This window comes from Podarcis raffonei, chromosome 4, assembly GCF_027172205.1.
Source record: "Podarcis raffonei isolate rPodRaf1 chromosome 4, rPodRaf1.pri, whole genome shotgun sequence".
NCBI lineage: Eukaryota > Metazoa > Chordata > Lepidosauria > Squamata > Lacertidae > Podarcis > Podarcis raffonei.
Genome location: NC_070605.1, coordinates 74,614,109 through 74,632,402, shown reverse-complemented (window position 1 = coordinate 74,632,402; position 18,294 = coordinate 74,614,109). Strand labels below are relative to the sequence as shown.

The window sequence follows — 18,294 nt, the reverse complement described above, 5'->3', positions numbered from 1 at the left end:
TACTCCTGGACAGGGTTTTTTTTCCAGCCACAACTCAATTCCAGCACCTCTCAGATGGGTGCCATTGCCATTATAAGAGAACAAGGTTCATGGTGAAACTCTTTTCCTAGAAAAATAGCACTGCTTCTGGACATATGCAGAATTCGCTCTAAAGGAATGTTTTATTTCAGATCAGTATATGCAGCAAACAGCTAGTGCAACTCTGCTGCTTGCCCTTCCCGCAGGTACAGACGTCTGCCTCCTCTGGGGGCAGGGATAAGTATTTTTTCATAAGTTGCAATATATCCTATGTTTATGAACAATTCCACCCCTCCCCCATAATCTTGTAGTCTTTATCTATAGAGGATTACTAGTGTAGCCTTATCCTCTTCATGCTTTTATTATTTTTGGTGGGGGAGAGAGAGAATGAAGATTAATTATTTGTGTAGGTGGGGGGGACTGCTGCTACTGCCCCCTCCCCCCCCAGCAATTGCTGCCTGCAGTGGACACTTTCCTCTGCCTAATACTGAGGGCTGGCCCTGTTCAGGGTGAAAAAGAGAGAAACCCAAGCTTCAGGATTGTTTGATTCATATAGCCAAGCAGCCGATCTGATTTATGAGCTGAGCAGCCGGGGTCTTGCCCTCTCCTCCATAAGAAGAGCCAGGCTTTTGTTCCAGCACTTCAGCACTCTGGGATCACAAAAGTCAGCATCGCTGTAAATCAACAGAAAGGGAGCGTGCCCATAGGTTGCAAGCTCCTGGTTAGCTGAAGGAAGTGGGAATACTGTTAGGGCAATGGCTTGCTTTCTACCTATATTTGCTTAACTCTTTCCTGTGTACCTCTGGAAATATGAATTCACTAGGGTGACCTTAGGCAAGCCACTCTTCCAGACTCAGGGCCAAACTAGGTGTGCAAAGCAATGGGGGGTTGTTTTCTTGGGCAGCGAAGAGACCTGATCTCCGTTCAGTTCTTGGTGGGAGAGTGAACGCTGTCTTCATCACTGGAATCAGACTCCTCTCCCTCGACGATTAGTTAAGGAAAAGCAAGGTGCACAGCTGCCTGCTACATACTGAATGCACATCTGTTTTGACCCCCCACTTCTCTGTTTGAAATATTGAAATACACTGGCCCATCCTATAAGATGGTTGCAAAGATCAGAAAGAAAGAAAAACCACTCAAAAGTGCAATATAAATGCTGAACAATTACTACTGAATGAATCTGAAAGTTGCATTTGAGAAATTGCGTGGGTGGGTGGGGGATCAAATCAACACTTTTGGTGAACCCATTGGGGGAATGCTTTAGTAATGTGCTATACAGGCAAGCATTGAGGTTAAATCCAGAGTTGCTACATTCTTACGTGATTATTGTAGGGATAGGAGAAAACTCTTGCGTTCTTGCAATTAACAATGCAACCCCGGTGGATTTCAGTGGAACATCAATTTTAACCAGAAATGTACTGAGATTTTTTTGGGGGGGGGTTAATGCACCCTTGTCCTTTCCTCAGAGCTTTGTAGAAACCTTATTTTACAAAAAGCAATGTAATATAGGTTAGTCAAGTTTCATGTTTTAGATAGCAAACCAAGCCAGATGTTGCAAATGCTTGGACCTCAGGACCTTGACTAGAATGAGAACAACAAAAAGTTTTCCTTGTATTTGATTCATCCTCCCCAAATTTTTGTTTGATGAAGTCACAACAAAAGAAATGGAAAAACAAAAGCAGACAAAACAGGCCAATTGCCCAGAACACAGTAGAAACTCATAGTGGGGTATATCGGGTTGGGATGAGCTACGCTGGATCACTGGTTTCAGTGGAAAGTGACATATTGTTCTGGTTGCCTGGGCAGTTGGGACACCGATCTCTGCTTATTTGGTAGTTTAAGAAGCAGAGTGGTGAAGAATAAGGGTTGTCGGAGCAGAAATGTGAAAGGAAGATAGGAGCTGTCCAAGGAAGCCCTCTCCAATAGCTCCCAAGATCACAGCAGACAAGAGTGAAAGGAAAAATGAGTGAGGGTGAAGCCAACCTCTAGCACTCTTGCTTGGGATTGTTTGTATTGATACACCATCAATAAAAAGGACAGAAATTTGTGCATAATGTTTAAATGCACGTGATTCCTATAGTTTAAAGAGAAATGCACATTGCCATTGTGAGGATGACTGACAAGGTGACCTGGGTGCTGTCCAGGTGCTGATTGTGGATGGGCAATTTCAAGGTCCTTCTTCTCCCAGCTTATGGTTCTTAGACCCAGACAGGGCTTTAAAAAACTTGATGCCTTCAAATAGAGCTTTGTCCTCTGACAGCTCTTTAAAAGGAGACTGTCCTCTGTAAAGTATGGTGCATGACCACCCTAAGGCTAGGTCAAGTAAGCTTATCTGCCCATGGAGTTGTAGTTCTGTGTGGAAGGCTAGGGATATCTAGCAGGGGCTTCCATCTTAGCACCTCCATTACAGTTTTGCAAGCAGGACCTAAGAGCAACAGCCCCTTCTCCACTGGTGATGCCCAGCAATTGGCGGTCAGTCATACTGCCTCCAGCTGGGGAGGTAGAACATAGCAGTGCAATTCCCAGGACTCCTGGTAGGAAGTCAGGCCAGACAAAACAAGCCTAAAACTGATTTGTGTGTGTTACATGAGTTGTAAATCATCCCTCTGTCTTTGCTTTTATATAAGGTTCCAGAGACGTGAGGACACAGGTTCTGCTGCTTTGCAGTTCATGCGTCTGTCAGTATTTGTGTTGTTTAGCTTCATTATTATATTGAACAGAGTATTGAGCAAATGATTGCTAGGGGCTTATTTAGCCAAGAGTGCTGGGGAAAAAAGGAATGGAGGTTTGCCTGAAGTTTCCAATTCTTAAAAAAGAACAGCAGAAAGTAGAGGGAATAATAGTTGTTTACCTTGGCCATTGACTTTGGACCAGACACATTTAGTGTTAAAGTGCTGGACTGGAAATATAATTAGATATTAAGAAATAAAGTTGGTAGTGTCCTGTCTGTGGACGTGCCCTTACAAGTATGACAGGCACTGACGCTGTTAGCATTTCTGTGCCAAGTTAAGATTTATTTGCCCAGGTATTTGAAGTTTTGTAAATTGATGAGTATTTCATCTGTTGTCTCTCTCTCTGTGTGTGTTTTTTTATATAAGATTCTTCCATTGTTGGATGTTGCATTTTAGTATCTGTTAACTGCTATTTTATGATTTAGTAGGTGGTTTTAATGGGTGCCCATCAACATAGTATGTTGATGAAGGGAAGGTTCATGATAAAAAAAATATTTTAAAAGAGAAGTAAATGAGATCTCACTAAGCCAAATAGCAGCTTTGGGGAGGGTGATGAAGAGGAAGAAGAAGAAGAAGAAGAAGAAGAAGAAGAAGAGGAGGAGGAGGAGGAGGAGGAGGAGGAGGAGGAGGAGGAGGAGGAGGAGGAGGAGGAGGAAAGGATGAATAAGAGGGATGAGAAAAAGTTAACATCTCTGCGTATTTGTTTCTCCATCCCACTTAGAATAGAAGTGGGCATGTCTTGCCCATATAAGAATACACGAGAAAAGGTTGCTGCTGAAAGGCAGGGAAAGTGCAGAAAAGGGAAATGTGAAATACTCTCACACACCCTGCTCTCCTTATATCACGGCCATGTGCAAATCAGTGGTCACTGGTGCCCATTCGGACTTGCAGGGCAGAAGGCAGAGAGACCAGCAGTGGTAGAGCCAAGCCAATGACAGGCAAAGCCATGAAGGTGGAGACTAGCTGAGGGAAGACAGAGGCTGGAAGTGCAGTGCCCCATTTGCCCCAATGGACCAAGCTCCGCTGATTCAAATCCCCTTTAAAGGCACTTCAGGATTTGAATCGGCTTTCTCGAGACAGGGAGCTTGCTCGAGACAGGTGCTTTTAAAGAATGAGCATCATTAGGCACTCAAGTTCTTTAGATCTGGCAAGGAACTGGGGTGGATTGGTGTGCTGCCCTCAGCAGCAAGTTTCCCAAAGGGAAGGAATGCAGCAGATCTGGAGCTTTAGAACACACAGCGGCAAATGCTTGGCTTTCTGGGGTCACCTGAGACCAGGAGCATGCTCAGTAAGGGTGCTAGACTGTCAGCCTTGAATTGCCTGTGGTTCCTGATTCTGGCTAGCAGCCAGAACACCACTACCCAGAATCCTCAGGTGATCCCAGAGAGGTTGTCCCATTTGCAAAGCTCTTGGTGGCTCATCTGCAAAGCTCCTACTTGGAGCCTCCTCCTTCAGAATAGCTCATCCTATTTTAAAGCAGGAGAGTGGACTAAATTATCTATCTGCATCCTTTCAGCTATTATGAGTCTTAAATGCAAGCCAACATTTTCTAGACGAAATTTGGCCTTGTATCTTCTTTCATTCTCTGATTCTATTAAAAAAAACAAACCACACACAATCAGACGTAGACGCCAGAGCCAGGAAAATTAGCCCTCCATATTCAGGATAAAGCTTTCCCAATGAACGGTAACAAAATCAGGCGTTTTAGTACAAGACCAACCCGGCAGGGATAGGCAGCCTTTCTGCATTCTGCCCTTTATCCTTGCAGTAAAGCAGTTCTTAAAATTGGTAAAACTCACCGAACAAATCCCTGTAACCAACTGCAGGGGTAAAGTTCCTAATTCACTGCAATGTTGGCTGTAGACTGTCCTGATGCTCAATTCTCTCAGCAATGCAGGGATGTGTGGAAAACGTGCATAATAAAGCACAGAAATTCTGTCCTCGTTTAGCTGCGGTTTTGTAACTAGCTTGTGAAATGTTTGGGGATTCCTCAGAAAGGCCCTATAGACCTTCATAAGGCTGGGTCCCATAATTTAAAGCAGCATTTTCAGCAAAGCCATTTGACACCTAGAGTTGTTGTTTGTCACAACCAGGCACTTCTGTAATTACTTTTTGTTTTACGGTGCATTTTGTAAAAGCAGTAAACTAAAATCCAATGTACTATAAGAGATTCAATATATGGCCTTCCTAGTCACTGTAGAATTCAGAGAGGCCTCTTTTATTCATAGGCTAAAGTATTCATGCAGCTAAAGTATTTGCCAGCCACTTGGATAGCATTTTTTGGCCAAGAAGTACAATATGAATCCTGGGGGGAAATAAACGTTTAGGAAGTAGAGCCAAAACAAAGTTCGTTGTAAATTTGCAGCATAGTGATGCTTCAAAAGGCTTTTTTTTTTTAATGCAACATCCATCCAAAGCTGTAACAATGGAGAAAGTTCCTCCCAAATTAGTTTCAGCTTCGGTTTTAATACTGTAGCAAAACATACGCAATGTATCTTGTTATCAGGACAGAAGCCTCAAAATGCTACTAAATATGTATCTTGAAAATGCTTAATTTTGAAGAAGAGAAATTTACTAGGTGATGCACTGGCTATGCTTGAAACCCACACCTAACTATCCAAATTTAAGCAGGTGTGGTGGTCACTCCCCCTCCCCTTTTCTGTACACCCAAAGCTGCTCTCCCCTCAAACCCATGAACCTATACTGATAAAGGTAAAGGTAAAGGGACCCCTGACCATTAGGTCCAGTTGTGACTGACTCTGGGGTTGCGGCACTCATCTCGCTTTACTGGCCGAGGGAGCCGGCGTACAGCTTCCGGGTCATGTGGCCAGCATGACTAAGCCGCTTCTGGCAAACCAGAACAGCGCACGGAAACGCCATTTACCTTCCCGCCAGAGCGGTACCTATTTATCTACTTGCACTTTGACATGCTTTCGAACTGCTAGGTTGGCAGGAGCAGGGACCGAGCAATGGGAGCTCACCCCATTGCGGGGATTCGAACCGCCGACCTTCTGATCGTCAAGTCCTAGGCTCTGTGGTTTAACCCACAGTGCCACCCACGTCCCTAACCTATACTGATACATTTCAATAAATGTTTTAAGTGGTGAATATCCATACACACATGAAATTGTGGTGGCACCTGTACCTACAGTGTTTGAGAATTGGGAAGAAGGGGGAACTCCCCCCTCCCACCATTCATCTCTGCTAGAAAAGTTCGAGGAAACCCAATAACTGTTTTCCAAAATCAGAGAGCTCCAGATATGCTCCAGTAAGATACTCTCACTCACTTCAAATATAGGAGACAGTTTTGCGAATGTATTATAATATGTCAACTCAGATCACAGACTTTCCACCCTGACATGAGTTGGACATTCTATAGATGGGGACGCTCTCAAGTTTGTGTTCTGCACTGATATGCAACAAACATTATTCTGGCATTCTGAAGAGATTGATTGCGATGAATAGCAGAAAGTCTTCAACATGGGAGAGGCATCTGCCAGTCTTTAGCAAAGACAGTATGCTGCAACAGGCCAATACTCTGCCATTTCCCTCCATCAGTGGATGAGGTGAGCAGCCTTCCCTAACCTGGTGCCTTCCAGCTGTTTTGGACTACAACTCCCATAAGCCCCAGGCAGCATGAACAGTGGTCAAGCGTTATGGGAGCTGTAATCCAAACCAACTGGAAGGCACTAGCTGAGTGAGTCATTCAAAATACTTCACATATAAGTGTCCCTCCCTCCCTCCTTACTGTACTCGTACTCTTTTTTGTTAGTTTTGCAAGCTGAAGACAGAGAACAGTTGCTGATGTTAATAGGGATATATATTATATGTTATTGTGTTCTTCCTTCAAGGGTTTGGAGGAAATATACACAGTTCTCCCCTGCCATTTTATATTTACAACAACCCTGTGAGGTAGCTTAAGCTGAGAGGCAGTGACAGGCTTCATGGGTCAGGGAAGGATTTTATCGTGAGTCTCCTTGCACCACTACTCGTCACTGACTTCCCACAGTCATTTTCTTCAGAGTTTTTAGAAAAGTGATGCTGTGCTTGGTGTGTACTGCACATTCCTCTTTGGCCCCTGATTAAGGGTTTTGTATTGTTTAAAAACCTGCAAACACTATTTGACCTGAGGCAACGGGGGCAAATGGAAGAGATGTCTGTACACCATGACAGCTAATGGTTCTCTCTGAAAGCACTTTCAGCTTTCTTTAAAATGGTTCTCTGCCTCATGCCGTACTCTTTCTTTATGAAGATATTGTAAAGTATTCTCTGTGCCTCCTTGTTCATTAGATTTGCTTCTTTTCCTGGGAAATAAATTTACAAAGGGACTGAATCATAAAAACTCAGTCTCCCTGTTGTGAAGAGACACTCTCAGAGATCTCCATTTCCACGGGTGAGATCCATGCATCCCAGAGCCATCAATGATAAGCAGAATTTGTATCAGGAGCTACATTTCACTTGCTGTCAAAACTAATCCATCGGTTTTAATTACAGAAATGGAAGGAGCTCATTAAGGGCAAACCTCGTTGACGTAAGATTCTTTCCCATAGAACATTCACCAGTGTGTTGTTGTTTTTTAATATTTCAGATGAAAAGCTCTACACTCTCCCAGTAGCTAATAACTCCCAATATTTTGTTTCTGATCAAGCCACATAAATCACGCCCGCCAATAACTTTGGTGATCGCTTTCTATTTCAGTACTTCTGAAGTTGTAGAACAGAGAAGTATTAAAGGAAAGAAGGAACTAGGGCACATACTAGTCTGGTGCAGTACCTGGAGTGTTTGATTTGGATGTGGGGAAGCTAGGTTTTAATACCCAATCAGCCCTGGAGGGCTCAACCCAATCTACCTTTTAGGGTCATAGTGCAGCAGAATGCCCCTCTGAGCTTCTTGGAGGATACAGATATAATACATATCCTTTTCTGTAGTCTCACAAATCCAACATGTCAATATGCTGCCAGCATGAGTCAGACAAAGGCAAACACAAATTCTTGCTTGACTGAATACTCTCCCATATTGTTCGGTCACATGGGGTGATCAAAAGCAGGATGGAAGCCCAATAACCCTCTCCTGCAGTTGTTGCTCACCATGTTCAGAATCATAGTGCCTTTGATCACAGAGGCATTCTATAGCCATCAAGACTGGGAGACATGGTAGGTTCACTCTTCTTGTTTGGAACTATTGGCAGTGGGACCAAGGATGGTGAAGTACTGAGGAAGTGCTAAGCACTGAATCCTGAAGGTTCTTAGAAAGTCCAGATCCTTGAGTTTTCAACTCTGGATGAGCCTTCCCTGCTCAGGGAGAGAGCTCTGGCATACAGTGTTGTTATAATGCTCCCAAATTACGGAGATATCTGATTGCTTTGACAGTTTTGGAATCTGCTTTACCATATATGCCTAATACTTTTTGGGGGAACAGTTGTATGCCCATTTTGCTAGAGATCAAACATCCATCACTAATCCATGAGTAATCTACTCTGGATAAAATGATTCGCCTCTACCTTGGTTGATGTTTTAGTGTGGATATAGACACCCAGTTGGGATGGTGACCAATGTGGTGAAGCTACCATAGTGTGACCTTTGAAGATAGTTGCCAGCTTTTGACACACCACAGATCATAACATGCCACTTGCTTGTGACACCAGAGTAACCTCCTGATTAATAACATGTCAAAACACAGCCTGTGATGGCTTCACTACAACAGTCACCATCGCAAGTGGTTTCCCAAATTCATGTTGTTGCTTTTCAATAACATGCATGCATGCATTTCACTCCCTGTGCAAAAGGGGGTGTCATCCTTGGGGAAGCATAGCCAGTTGGGGGAAGGCATCTGTGAAAAAGACACCATTTTATGTAATGCTCTACATGTGAGTTGCATCTTGTGTCTTACGCAATAAGGCTTTCTGTAAAAGAATTAGATAACAGTTAAAGTGGCCCAGAGTGGATTTTTCAAGTGGCACAATAAGAAAAAATGTACTCTTTCATTTTATTGCCAACCAACATAACAAAGAGATGAGATTTCAGGCTACCAATCAACACATTCCAGGGACTCACTCACAAATGGAGCTATGCTTTCCCCCAGAGAAAACCCATAATAGTTATGGAACATTGGAATCAGATTCTAGACAGAGCCAAGCTCTTTTCTTCTTCTGAGCTTGGAATTTTAAATAAATAAAAAGAATGCAAACAGCACATATTTCATGCAGGTAAACATATGCTGAATCAAGCAAATTGCATCTCTTGCCAAAACAATTTAATAGTCCAATCAGTTCAGCTTCACTAAGACCATCAAAAATGGCAGGTGAAATGCCCAGCAAAATAAAATCTGATGTCAGGGTGGGAGGGAGGCTCACATCACTCACACGGAAGGCTAAATCATTCACAATTTTTCAGCATCACCATCCCTATTACTATGAGATTACACAAACAGGTGTGAGAGAGACAGGGAGACAGGGAGGGGGAGAGAAGACAATGACAGACTGTGGTCACTTGTTGTCAAGGCTTGCATATGATGTCCAGTTGGGCACTGGAAATCACTAGAAACCATTTTAGGCTTCCAGTTCTTCTCCGTATTCTGTTTCTCTCTCAAAGTTGTTTCCTTATAAGCAGCTTTAGGCAGAATTAAAATTGCACCAAAGCTTTTCAAACCACAAATAGTTTGTGTAATGAAAGAGAATTCACCGGCACACTTCCCAAGAAGTGTCAGCCATCTAGGTACCAAACAATGCAGACTTCCCTTTCTAAAAAGCTCATTGGATTCCTTCTTTTTAGATAGTTTTTCAATGTAGTGCTATATTATATTACATAACATAGGATGTAATTGCTTCCAGGAAATACCGGGAGCAGGAGAGTGTTGGATTAGACAAGAATCATAGGCTTTTGCTAGTCTTAATGTCTCCTTGAAGACAAACACAATTTCAGTTTTTTAAAAATCCATTGGGGAAATGCTTTATGGCGTCCTTTTACTGCCCTTAGAGAAGAGAAATTGCACAAAGGGTTTCAGCTTTCCCCGTGTTTCAGCCTGGTCAGTGGAACAGTAAGTACATTAGCTGCTTTTGTCACTGGTCTGCATTCACTGTTTCTAAATTTCTAAGCAAACCCCTAGCTTTTACCATGATGGCCAAAAGAAATCTTGCAGACACTTTTGACAACAGTTAGAATTTAAGATGACCATATGATCCATCGTTCTTGGTATTCAATGAGACTGTGAATGTTAACTTCCAGGCATGTATAAAGTTCCTTAACAGAGCAGAGGAAACCCAATCAAATGGAGAAAAATGCTTATACACAGGTGTAAGATTGCCAGAGCCAGAGAGAACATAAGAAAAGCTCTGCTGGATCAAACGAAATGCCCATCTGGTCCAGCATCCAATTCTCACAGTGGCCATGCATATGGCTTTGTGAAACCCGCAAGCAGAATCTGAGTGCAAGCAGGATTTGTGATGTCTACTTGCAGTGCCAGCGGGTAGCTTTCTTTCTTGCGCTTCTACCTAGCTTTGAGAATGAGGGAGGAGGGCTGCAGGATCTCTTAATCCAGAATGCGGCAGCTACACTGGTGACAGGGGGCGGCCACTGAGACCACATAACACCAGTCTTGAAAGACCTACATTGGCTCCCAGTACATTTCCGAGCACAATTCAAAGTGTTGGTTTTCACCTTTAAAGCCCTAAACGGCTTCGGCCCAGTATACCTGAAGGAGCATTTCCACTCCCATTGTTCTGCCCGGATGCTGAGGTCCAGCTCTGACGGCCTTCTGGTGGTTCCCTCATTGCGAGAAGCAAGGCTATAGGGAACCAGGCAGAGGGCCTTCTTGGTAGTGGCGCCTGCCCTGTGGAACGCCCTCCCACCAGATGTCAAAGAGATAAACCTGACATTTAGAAGACATCTGAAGGCAGCCCTGTTCAGGGAAGTTTTTAATGTGTGACATTTTAATGTATTTTAAATCTTTGTTGGAAGCTGCCCAGAGTGGCTGGGGAAACCCAGCCAGATGGGTGGGGTAAAAATAATAAATTATTATTATTATTATTATTATTATTATTATTATTATTATTATTCCCCTCCCAACTCCATCCCAAAGCCTGGGAAGGTTCTGTTCAGCTTAGGGAGGGAGGTGCAATGCTCTGGCAGGGGCCGAGAGGCCAGTTTCTCAAAACACACATAACCTCTTTCTCCTCCAGATAGACAAGCAAGAGTAATGATCAGAGTTCAAGGACACATTCCAGCCTGGCAAAAATACTCCAGGAGGGTGTGAAGTGTGAGGAGTGTGGCCTGGGGGAAAGTAGGAGGTGTGGCTGGAGGGGGCATGTGGCCTTGGGAGAGTCCCAAGGGTCAGACAGGCCTGGAGGGTGGTATTTGGCCCTGGGCCTAAGGTTACTCACCTCTAAGGTTCCTCTAAGAATTGCTGCAGTATTATATTATGTGTAGGGACGCGGGTGGCACTGTGGGTTAAACCACAGAGCCTAGGACTTGCCGATCACAAGGTCGGCGGTTTGAATCCCCGCAACAGGGTGAGCTCCCATTGCTCGGTCCTTGCTCCTGCCAACCTAGCAGTTCGAAAGCACACCAGTGCAAGTTGATAAATAGGTACCGCTCCGGCGGGAAGGTAAATGGCGTTTCTGTGTGCTGCTCTGGTTCGCCAGATGCGGCTTAGTCATGCTGGCCACATGACCCGGAAGCTGTACACTGGCTCCCTCGGCCAATAAAGCGAGATGCGCGCCGCAACCCCAGAGTCAGCAACGACTGGACCTAATGGTCAGGGGTCCCTTTACCTTTATTATATTATGTGTAACACTAGAGTGTGACTGTTATTCCAAATCATTTGTAATTTTGTTGTTGTTGTTTAGTCGTTTAGTCGTGTCCGACTCTTCATGACCCCATGGACCAGAGCACGCCAGGCACTCCTGTCTTCCACTGCCTCCCGCAGTTTGGTCAGACTCATGTTTGTAGTTTTGAGAACACTGTCCAACCATCTCGTCCTCTGTTAAGAACACTAATTATGACAGGGTGGCAGTTCCATGCCTACAGGAGCTATGGGCAGTCCCAGTTCCGTTCTCGATCCCAGTGGCATTTATTGTCCATGTTAAGTGAGAAGGGCCATGGAACTGGATCCCCGAAGATCTAGCTTCCATTATGGTTTTGCTCGGCATTACACAACATTGTGGCCATCACTGCTTGCAATAACAATTTCATAGGATTAAAATGTTGCTAAAGACTCTGTGTAGCAGATGGCAGAATTTGATCCTCTGGCTGCAACTTAATTAAAACGGAACGTTGACGGTGACCATGATCAACTTAGGGAAGAAGGCCTTTGACCCATTGGCTACTTTTCTGCAAATATCTGCAAATGTTTTCCATTTACTCATCTCAGATTCTGGAGTCTGTCCAGCAGTAGCAGAAGAGGAAGGCAACAGAATGTCTAGGAATTTGGTGGGAAATGTAATGCAGGAAAAAAATGATGGTTTTTAAAGTTGTTCTGAGTAGGGGTGAGAAAGAGACTTGTCATCACCTTACAGAGATTATAGAAAGACTGTTCCTGCCCTCTGGCTTAGAATTTGAGGCCTGGTGCTTACAAATATCATTTGTGGGAGATAAACCTGTCTGTGGACTGTACTATTTCAAACTATGTGTGTGGACTCATGTGATTGAATGTATCTCTATTATTCCCTGCACATAGAAAACCCTCTTATCAGGGAGAAGGGTTGGTTTATTCCAGTAGTCCTCAACATTTTCAGGCCCAGGACATACTTCTAATCCTAACCAGCATTTGGGGACCCATTTTTTAACCTTTTACCATACATTTGCATGGTGGTAGTGCTCTTGTTGAGACCCACCTCAGATCAAGCCGTGTCCCACTTCTGGGTTCCAACCCACCAGCTGAAGACCAGCGGTTTATTTTATTTATTTATAAAAAAATATTTACATACCACTATTCATTTAAAAAATCTCAGAGCAGTTCCCAACAGTCACACATAAAACCATACAATAAAAACCATGTAAATATATATACAGTCATACCTCGGGTTACGAACTCTGCGGGTTTCGCGTTTTTGGGTTGCGGACTGCGCTGAACCTGGAAGTACTGGAAAGGGTTACTTCTGGGTTTCGTCACTCACGCATGTGCAGAAGCACAAAATGATGTCATGTGCATGCGCAGAAGTGCCGAATTGCGTCATGCGCGTGCGCAGATGCGGTGCTTCACGCTGAGAATGCTGGGGGTTGCGAATGTGCCTCCCACATCATCACATTTGCAGCCAGAGGTATGACTGTATATATAATAAAATTAGAAAGCAGCCTTAATGGAAAGATGTATGCTTAGTTGCATGCAGAAGCCTGGAGGAATAGAAACACTTTCAGCTGGCATTTAATGGTCTAAACCAGGCATGGCCAAACTTGGCCCTCCAGCTGTTTTGGGACTACAACTCCCATCATCCCTAGCTAACAGGACCAGTGGTCAGTGATGATGGGAATTGTAGTCACAAAAGACCTGGAGGGCCAAGTTTGGCCATGCCTGAAGGTACCTGCTGAATTGCTTTGCCAGAACAATCCCACAGGACTGGGCTGATGACCCCAAAGGCTCCATTTCTTGTTGTTGTCAAATGAGCCTCATCAGGTTGAGGAACAAGTTGTTAACCCAGCCTCTGAATGCTGAAGGTCCCAGGTTCAATCCCTAGTATCCCCAGAAAGGGCTGGAAAAGACTCCTTCCCTTATATCCTGGAAGTCACTACCAGTCAGTGCAGAGTTTTGAGCTAGATAGGTTAATGGTCTGACACAGCTTCCTATATTCTCTCTCTCTCTATGTGTGAATGGAACATTCAATCCTGTGAGCCCACCAGCAGTCAGAAGTGGAACAGTCCACAAGCCAGTTTCCCACACCATATGCATTTATGCAGTGCTTTTTTCTGGGGGTTACACATACCCCTAAACATTTTGTGAATCTGTGTACTTTTGTCCATTTACTGTATTTATTTCCCCCGATTTGAACTATAAAATGGTGATTTTCTTGAGTTGAAATGAGAGTACCCCTAAACATATTTGAAGAAAAAAAGCAGTGCATTTATGGAACTATTAGAGAAACAAACAAAGGTGACAAAAAGGGAAGGGATAAAGCAAGGGTGAACAAATCTCAGGTTCATGGTGTTTTTTTTTGCTAGAACCCCAAGATCTACTAACCAGGTGGAAAAGAATGGCTGAGTGGGGCAACATACATTTAGAATTAAGGAGCAGGGAGCCTCTGAGCAAACTGAATTTGTTTTCAATACCAAAACTGAATGCACAGCCCTTTCACACAAAACCCCTCTCCAGTTCCCCCCCAAACTTCCATCCCTGATATCACCAGCTTAATTTAGAAAAGGAGGGAGGGGAAGACACTTTGTTGTCACTGTTGTTAAACAATTGGGAGTCAGAAGCCTTGCTTATCTGCTGCAAATTACTTCTTGATCAGCAGAGGCTGGTCCATTTGAACAAAGGCTGACACTGCCCCAGCAATCTCAGTGCATCCTCAGCTGGCCCCCACCTGCCTGCCTTTGAACTTACAACCAGTCAGGGCATGGCTCTGTAATTGGCTCTGGCTCCACCTACTGTTGGCCTCCCTGCCTTCCACCCTATCAGTTCCAATTGACACCAGGCACCACCAGACCTGCCAGTAGATTCTGATTTACTCCTGGAAAAGAGGAAACAAATTGTACCTAGAAGCCCTCACAATAGGGTGAATCACGCTTTTTGCAATGCAGCATGCACATGTGTTATGCATGTTATGGGGCACCTGTTTGCGTGACACATGATGGTGGAACACAGTGGTAGAAATCCCCAACAAGCAAAATCCAGGAGCAACCAAGCCATTACATTTTTCTGCAGTCCTTTTTTAAGCTATCCAGTCTCAGATGCTTATGAGATTGATGACACAACCTTTAATTCTTTAGCTGTCTCTCCCAGTTTTTATTGATGTGTCTTCTCCACTCCCCCTCCCCTTTTCGCAGCTTCTCACAGATGCCAACAGCTTCAGGGAAATATGATACCAATGATAACATCACCATCTTCACTAGGATTCTGGATGGCCTGCTGGATGGATATGATAACAGGCTTCGTCCAGGCCTGGGAGGTACAACAGATGTTCCTACAAGCATGCCATTGTAGGGGAAAATGCTTAAAACAGCATGCAGTTGTGTCCCAGTAAGAGATGACCAAAGATGTGTTTAGGGAGCAGTGGAAGATGGTTAAGAGATCTCCAGAAGGTGTGCTGAAAGCAGCAGAAGGGTGCCACAAAAATCCCCTGGTGCTTTTGTTTTCTCGCTGGTTGTATGTTAAAGATTTCCCCATTTTCAAGTTAGAAAAAGCATCCCCGGCCCACAGAGTTTGTAATCCATTGCATCGTTCTCAGAGCAGACCCAGAGAAGTCAGATCACCTCCTCAGTGTGTACATCGGCCTTGCAACCAGACAAGGAAGTTGGGGAGGGTGGGAGGTGAACACTGATTTTAAGTTATAGTGGCTTTGCTGCAAGACTGTATGAAAGCCACTTGTTATACTGTTTATTATTTAAATCCCACATTTTCAGAGATGCTTCAATATAGATTTAAAGCAATGCAACAACAAAAAATGAGAACTGAACAATTAAACAACACCAGCCACAATGTAGTGGAGACCAAGTAATAGAATGACTTGTCAAAGGTTGCAAAATGACCCAGTAAATGAATGCTTTCAGTCACTTCCTAAAGGCCATTAGGCATTATTGGAACAGGAACAGGAAGTGGATTCAGCTGTCAAGGTGCCACCACTGTCGAGGCTGTGCCCCTCAGAACCATCCACAACCCCTTCAATAGTTTGAGTAGTCAGATACTCTGGACAGCTCCATACATGCTCAGGCTGGAGACTCCAAAAAAGTTCAGAAGCAACCATAATCAGAATAAACCTTAAATAGGAAGCACTGACCTATCCTAATATCTAGCTCTGCCTTCAGTGAGAGATACCTTTTCATTTGAAGAGGATCCTCATCCACTGAAAAAGTGGATTTTGACCCCAGGGTCATCATACTTACCTACAGAGTAGGTTCTTCCTTTCAGTATCTGGATAGAAGTCATATAGAATATTCCCTTTACAGTGGTACCTCGGGTTAAGAACTTAATTCGTTCCGGAAGTCTGTTCTTAACCTGAAACTGTTCTTAACCTGAGGTACCACTTTAACTAATGGGGCCTCCCACTGCTGCCACACCGCTGCCACATGATTTCTGTCCTCATCCTGAAGCAAAGTTCTTAACCCGAGGTACTATTTCTGGGTTAGCGGAGTCTGTAACCTGAAGCGTCTGTAACCCGAGGTACCACTGTATCTGTTTCTGGTTAATTGCAAATCAGTTGCCTCTCAAATCTCAGAATGCTCTATCTTGTAAATCAATAACCTAAATATCTGATAGTGTTACTATAGCCCCATGCTGTGATGTATATCACATTACCAAGAAAACATCACCAAGATTTCTAGGATTTTCTGATATCTGAAAAGATTTGTCATGTAAAATCAATATACCATATCTAAATTACTAAGCTGAATAGTTGGCAAAACTTGTGTTTGCTTTAATGACCTAGGCTTTGTTATGACGTTATCATTCCACGAAGCAAGCAAGAATAGAATAGAATCCTTAAGGGCAGAGGGGAAACCTCCCCAATGAGCTTTAAGCAGTGTTGAAAAAGATGAGAGAATCGTTTTTTAGTACAACCACGTGAATACTAACAAATGCAGCCACTTGTGATATTTGACATTGTTAAATGTTATCATTTAATTTTACCAGTCCAGCTGTTCTTGAAGCTGGGCAGACATAATTAATGTCCTCTTTGTACCAGAGCTAAACACCAGTCATTTCACTCACTCTTCTGATGGTTGTGGGGACTGGGCTGCTAATGCAGGCATGCAGAAACTTGGCGTGTACAGTGACCCATTTTCTTTCAATGGAAGGGCACCTCTGTGTCCGCACCCCTCTTTGCACATCTGTTGAAGCAGCCCACACATTCAGGAGCTCCACATCGTGTGCCTAGTTACATGTACTTAAAGGTAAAGGGACCCCTGACCATTAGGTCCAGTCGTGACCGACTCTGGGGTTGCGGCGTTCATCTCGCTTTACTGGCCAAGGGAGCCGGTGTACAGCTTCCAAGTCATGTAGCCAGCATGACTAAGCCGCTTCTGGCGAATCAGAGCAGCACACAGAAACAGCGTTTACCTTCCCGCCAGAGCGGTACCTATTTATCTACTTGCACTTTGACATGCTTTCAAACTGCTAGGTTGGCAGGAGCTGGGACCAAGCAACGGGAGCTCACCCCATCGCGGGGATTCAAACTGCCGACCTTCTGATCGGCAAGTCCTAGGCTCTGTGGTTTAACCCACAGTGCCACCCGCGTCCCCCTACATGTACTTAGGCCTGCTGAATTGACAGACATCCTTGCTTGCATTATTCTTGTAGGCGGAGGTGATCTACTGCTGCTACAGTGGTACCTCGGGTTACATACGCTTCAGGTTACGGACTCCGCTAACCCAGAAATAGTACCTCGGGTTAAGAACTTTGCTTCAGGATGAGAACAGAAATCGTGCTCTGGCGGTGCAGCGGCAGCAGGAGGCCCCATTAGCTAAAGTGGTGCTTCAGGTTAAGAACAGTTTCAGGTTAAGAACGGACCTCCGGAATGAATGAAGTTCTTAACCCGAGGTACCATTGTACTTACTTCTGCAATGTATCTTTAGCATCAACAAAGTGCTAAGTGCTGTCCTCAACACAGAAACAATATGGTAATTGCCCAGAAGGTGCATAGTATTAAGTGGAAGAGTCAGGATGCCGCTGAAGGGCAAAACCCTTCTTTGCTTTGCTATTGCTATAATATTAGATGTTCCTCGATGCAAATTGCCAGCTGATGGAGCAGTCTTAATTGTTTACTTTTCTTTGTTGTAGAGAGAATAACAGAGGTGAAAACAGACATCTTTGTCACCAGTTTTGGCCCTGTGTCAGACACCGAAATGGTAGGCTGCAATGCTGTGATTCTAAATGTCCCCTGCTGCTATTTGCTAGAATAATCTGGAGGACTGGTTCATTCTTATGAGCTACAGCACTTATACAATGGTCTCTGTTTTACGCCAGGAATATACTATTGATGTTTTCTTCCGGCAAAGTTGGAAAGACGAAAGGCTTCAATTTAAAGGTCCCATGCAACGCCTGCCTCTGAACAACCTCCTTGCCAGTAAGATCTGGACTCCGGACACCTTTTTCCACAATGGTAAAAAATCTATCGCCCACAACATGACCACTCCTAACAAGCTTTTGCGCCTTGAGGATGACGGGACCCTCCTCTACACAATGAGGTGAGGATGAATCTTGTGGGTTTCTTTTGACGCCTGTTCTGTGATAAGTCCCCATTTGTGCTGCCCGGTGTTCTTCACAGGAGAGTCAAGGGGGAAAAGTCTTTTGCATGAGAACATCAAAAGAAAGCAGAAGGCATAATCATGCCTTATAACTAGCAATTAACATACAGCTTCTGAACAATGCCGATCTTTTAAAAAAAATTATCTGAAAAGCA

At 44.1% G+C, this 18,294-nt stretch overlaps 2 protein-coding genes across 3 annotated transcripts in view; one reads left to right on the top strand and one right to left on the bottom strand.

The window, feature by feature from the left end:
* Nucleotides 1-18,294, top strand: part of GABRA5 (gamma-aminobutyric acid type A receptor subunit alpha5) — a 70,821-nt gene that overhangs the window by 3,827 nt on the left and 48,700 nt on the right. For both annotated transcript variants that reach the window (XM_053384115.1, XM_053384116.1), the window contains exons 3-5: nt 14,726-14,847; nt 17,673-17,740; nt 17,859-18,079. In XM_053384115.1, the coding sequence (XP_053240090.1) occupies nt 14,726-14,847; nt 17,673-17,740; nt 17,859-18,079 (411 nt within the window). The remainder of the gene's footprint in view (nt 1-14,725; nt 14,848-17,672; nt 17,741-17,858; nt 18,080-18,294) is intronic.
* Nucleotides 1-18,294, bottom strand: part of GABRB3 (gamma-aminobutyric acid type A receptor subunit beta3) — a 199,965-nt gene that overhangs the window by 140,804 nt on the left and 40,867 nt on the right. The window lies entirely within an intron of this gene.